At 51.6% G+C, this 5,117-nt stretch overlaps 1 protein-coding gene across 1 annotated transcript in view; it reads left to right on the plus strand.

The window, feature by feature from the left end:
• The window catches only part of LOC113215419 (pancreatic triacylglycerol lipase-like), a 6,912-nt gene extending 1,801 nt beyond the window's left edge, over positions 1-5,111 (plus strand). Inside the window, exons 4-9 of the mRNA XM_052269441.1 lie at positions 10-194; positions 760-1,132; positions 1,294-1,538; positions 2,911-3,040; positions 3,898-4,024; positions 4,701-5,111. Of these exons, the coding sequence (XP_052125401.1) occupies positions 10-194; positions 760-1,132; positions 1,294-1,538; positions 2,911-3,040; positions 3,898-4,024; positions 4,701-5,076 (1,436 nt within the window). The 3' untranslated portion in view covers positions 5,077-5,111. The remainder of the gene's footprint in view (positions 1-9; positions 195-759; positions 1,133-1,293; positions 1,539-2,910; positions 3,041-3,897; positions 4,025-4,700) is intronic.
• Positions 5,112-5,117: the final 6 nt, after the last annotated feature.

Genomic DNA, 5,117 nt, shown 5'->3' on the forward strand with positions numbered 1-5,117 from the left:
TTTTTTCAGTGTTTAGTTTTGTTGCTGCAAAACCGCCCTGTACATTTTTTGGTTTGTCCTCCACTGCCACTCAGGGTCAACTCCTCCGAGTGCAGAACGAGAAGACGATCCTCAAGTCAAACTTCGATCCCAAAAAGGAAACCAAAATGATAATCCATGGCTTCATTGATACGCCGCTCAGCTCTTGGGTGAAGGTGAGTGTGGCCGCTCCGCCGCCGTGAGGCAACCGTGCCGCCGCCGTGCTGGCGCTGCTACTCGATTGCTTTGGAGCTTTATAGCAAGATGTGCATCACACACTTGACAAGTCAAAACATAGAAGCGTTGCTGGACAGGGCGTCAAGTTTACTTCTAGCGCTTCAGGGAAAAGTACGAAGCCCACTATGTGTCGTGAATAGGGGATCGTCCGGAAAGTACATCCGTTTTTCTCGGATTCTTCCGTTTTCTCGGAAAACAGGAGCTTGGCGCCTGCGAGACGCAGAGTAGGCCACCCCGCAGTACACGCATGCGTTGCAGACCTGATGTTGCCTACCGATCAGGAGCTCTGAGAGATTGCAGAGGCTAAGCCACTTAAGTTCGCAGGCTCGTGGCTCGTAGCGACGAATAACGGACGTACTTTCTTGGATGAAGTTGCACACTCCCAATTACAGTACTTATCTATGCGCGTCGATAATTTTGTAACTGATTTGCAACTATTGTGAGAACGTGTTATTGTGATCATACTTTGAAATAATTACCGCTTTTCTCAACCACCGTCCACAGGAGATGAGAAGAGAGCTGCTCAAGAACTCCGACTGGAACGTGGTGGTCGTGGACTGGGCAGGCGGCTCCCTGCCACTCTACACGCAGGCCACGGCCAACACGCGGCTGGTCGGGCTGGAGGTGGCGTACTTCGTCAACTACTTGCAGGAGCACATGGGCCTGGACCCGGGCAAGGTGCACATGATCGGGCACAGCCTGGGCGCGCACACGGCAGGCTACGCCGGCCAGCGCATCTCGGGGCTGGGCCGCATCACGGGGCTGGACCCCGCGGAGCCCTACTTCCAGGGAATGCCCATGTCGGTGCGCCTCGACACGACCGACGCGCGCTTCGTTGACGTCATCCACACCGACGGCACGTCCATCTTTCTACTTGGTATGGGCCGAAGACAAACCTCTGATGTGCACTCTTACCTGTTAATTTTGCGTCATTTTGTGAATGAGTGATTCTAGGATATTTGAGATCATACTTGTCCAATCGAATCCACATGACGGACGAAGTTAAAAATTGCGCGTTTGCTATCTGTCTCCACTCAGGGTACGGCATGTCGCAGCCCTGCGGACACGTCGACTTCTACCCGAACAACGGCAAGGAGCAGCCAGGGTGCTCCGGCACCGACGCGCCTCTGCCACTCACGCTCATCCGCGAGGGCCTGGAGGAGGCCAGTCGCGTGCTGGTGGCGTGCTCGCACGTGCGAGCCATCAAGCTCTTCACCGACTCCATCAACACCCCGTGCCCTTACATCGCCCACAAGTGTGACTCCTACGAACACTTCCTTGAGGTGAGTGCTGCCCACACACCACACCAAAAAAATAGAAAGCCGCAGCAACCAACGTGCCGCTAGCTCAGGGAAAACCACCAAATAAAATAGTCGAGACAACAATAGCCAAGTAGGCAAAACCATGTCCTGAATTCTTAAAACTAGGCGAATGTTGTTTCAACCATTATTTTATGGTTGTCCGTTGGCTAGTCGTCTAGTAATACAATGTTTGTCGAGCTGGTAATAATTACAATTTCTTACATTCGTTGTGTTTTTTTTTAACCATACCGTCTTTTAAAAAGATTAGGGCTTGTGTAAACGACCTGGTGTGTGTCTGTGTGCACTGATAAACCAAGTTTGCAACCGGGAAACACTTGTGAGAGTGCAACTTCCACTTGAGCCTTTGCAAGTTTTCAACTTGGTAGGAGAGATGCGCGACAGCGTTACAGTCCTGGAGTGCTCTCCGCTCCGCAGCGGAGCAGGCTGGTGTGCGGTCTCGCGTCCCGCGGGGGTCCGAGCCGCACCCACCGGACCTGACCTATCCCAAGGACCTGGCCCGACCTATCCCAACACATATAACCGGGGCGGCCGGCTTGCCCGGCACGTCCCTAACCTAACCTTTCCTGGTAGCCACCTGCTGATGATGCACGACATTTGACCGCAGCAGAGGCACGGTTCTGCGAGCGCGAGCCCCAGCCAGACTGGAACTAGTCGACCCCTCTTAATCAGCAGATTCAAAATAAATAAATATCCGATGTCATGGTGGCTTCCTGAAACAAGTTAACCCGACAGTCGCCACCAAACGAACGATGTTGGAAGAAAGTGAATGTGTTATTGAACAGCATTAACTTCTCCCTGTCACCGGAATATAGTTGTACCAGGTGGCTGATTCACGCCGCGCACTTTCGTAGTTATGCTGTACCACATGCACGCGTGCGGGGGAGTTTGCCTATGCTCGCAACGCACGGCTCCTTATGGCCCCGTGCAGGTAGGCAACCCGCACGCACGCGTGCATGCGGCACAGCATAACTACGAAAGTGCGCGGCGCGTGAATCAGTCACCAGGCAGGTTTTACGTGAAAATTTTCCATGGAGCATGTCTTAAAATGACATTTGCAAATTTTAAAATTACGAGCAATACATCGACCCCGTATCGACCATCTACATAGAGTTCATCGACAAGCAAGGAGTGGACCGACGTAAATTTCCAACATATTTTGTAAATTGTTTATTAGGAAAGTACTTCGCAAATTTCCGAGGATATTTTTCTCAGTGATGTGATGAATTCGAGCCATCCAAAATTTATTAATCTTTTCTGCTCGAGTATTTTTCCGTTGCCCATATAGAACCATCACCCTTGGCTGCCTTTGAAGCATGACATTTTCTGTTCGCAGGGGAAATGCTTCAACTGCGTGGGCAACTCCAGCAACTGCGCGCTCATGGGCATGCACGCCACCGAGACGCCCGTCGGGCCTCCAGGGAGCAAATATTACGTCGCCACCGGGAAAGATTCGCCATTCTGCCGTAAGTCATTGTTGTTGTTAAGGCCTGGGAGTTATGATTGGGGCAGCCTACTTTAACGGAACGGGGAACAGGTGTAGGTGATAGACCTGTGGAAAGGGGGGCGCGTGTTTGTACGACCCGCGTTTGTAGGCTTACCACCTGGCCTTTGTAAAGGGTATCTTAACACTTTTTTTGTACGATGACCTACATTTTGTACGACCATATCGGGAACAATTGGTTGTAGCTAAACATTTGTTCATCCTGCTAAGTTGTTTTTATTCACTTTATCTACGTATACGTTGTTTATGGGGATTTAGTCTCGTGAGGCCCATCTCCTCACGTCGAGGCGGTGTGTTTGGGGTAGCTGGCCTGAGATCAGAGGTTCTGAGGCCTCTGATTGGCTAAAAACCTGGCCTTAGTGGGGTCACCTCACCGTACACTCTTAGTTCTTTAAAAAGAATGGTCTCAATATTGCGAAAGAATTGGATTTGAACGTACAAGGGAAATTGTAACATTTTACATATTACAAACGGATTTTCTTTGCACCAGTTTGTGAACAGACGCAGACGCTTCGTATTACAAAGACAAATCCTTCCCAATTCAAAGGATTTGTGTGTATTACAAAGGTTCCAAATTCTGTGTACGTTATAAAGAGCAGTTCTTTGTAAGAAACTTACAGGGGCCTCACGAGACTTAATCTGCTTTAAACCGTCACTGTTTGTTTTCGGAGAAAGGGAGGTGAAAATAAATACAAGTTTTTCATACTTGCCTGTTTATAGTTTCCAGCAGTATATGACCAAGTTTCCTCTTTCATTTGCCTCCTCTTGGTCATGGTCTGTCGCATCTCACACCTACTGTACCCGACTGCTTTTCTGCAGGCCGGCATTACCGCATCACCGTCCACCTGGCACGACCGCCGCGGGCCGAATCCTGGGTCCAAGGCTTCATGAAGGCGACGATCCACAGCGAGAACGGTGTCGCCCGCAACCTGGACCTCACGCCGAGGTGAGTAAACGTTTTGTCACCAAACAGACTCAAGTGCGTCCAACCCGCTGCTGCCGTCACCGGAGCCAGTTTAACTACACAGACAAAAAAAAATCACGGGAAAAAGAAGCTTTATAAAAAAATACCTTCATCAAAGTGTCATGGTCGACCGAGGTACTGGTAGGTAAGGCGTGACTTAATGCTGGCATGAGATGAGCGGAAACGGTCCTGCGTCTATTACATGCATTGAAAATCCAATGGCCGTCGGTTGTTGGTCAGTTTGAAGAAATGTTCAAAGAGCTGTACATTTTCGCGGTGTCCTTTGAGTATCGCCAGCATGGCGCCCGCCGGGTAGGCAATACACCCTGCGTCTCGCGCGGCTACCAGCCTCAGCCGCGAGGCTTTCTCCTTGCTCACAGGCCGTGCGAAACCCTGTCAAAAACAGGTGGCAAGTGCAGTCGAGTCTTTACCTTCCACACGCAAAAAAGTCAGCATTCCTCAGCAGGCACGATCGGGTAAAAGTGCGGAAACAAAACAGGATCGCTTGTCCAGAATGAGGGGAGGGTGGATAGGGGGGGCTGGGCTTCTTACTGAAAGAGATAAAGTGGCCATCTGTTTGAGAAGTTGTTACACATTACATTGCGAATGACTTTGTGCTATGTGCTATTGCTCCACCACGGTATGCTCCTTCTTGCAGCGGGTACGTGCGCCTCGAGCACGGTGAGGCGCGCAGCTTCGTCGTCACGCACCCCATGGACATGGGCCCCGTGCGGCGCGCCGAGCTCTACTGGGAGTACGACATGGACGTGCTTCAGCCACGCTCGCTCTGCTTCTTCTGGTGCAACGACCACCTGTACGTGTCGCACGTACAGGTGCAGAGGCTGGACATGGAGCTGGCGGGGCCCGAGGACGGCGCCCGCGGCAAGAGGAACGTGGAGCCCGCGCCGCAGCTATGCACCGTGGGCTCCAGGGAGTACGCCGACATCGCCTCCCGCTCGTCGGCCACCTTCTATGACAACTGCGGCACCACCAAGGGCAACCGACACTACACGGAGACCAACGAGGACACGTGATGGTGATGAAGTGATTGTGTGTGTGTGTGTGTGTGTGTGTG

The sequence above is a fragment of the Frankliniella occidentalis genome, unplaced genomic scaffold (genome assembly GCF_000697945.3).
Source record: "Frankliniella occidentalis isolate FOCC.00 unplaced genomic scaffold, Focc_3.1 Scaffold92, whole genome shotgun sequence".
Lineage (NCBI taxonomy): Eukaryota > Metazoa > Arthropoda > Insecta > Thysanoptera > Thripidae > Frankliniella > Frankliniella occidentalis.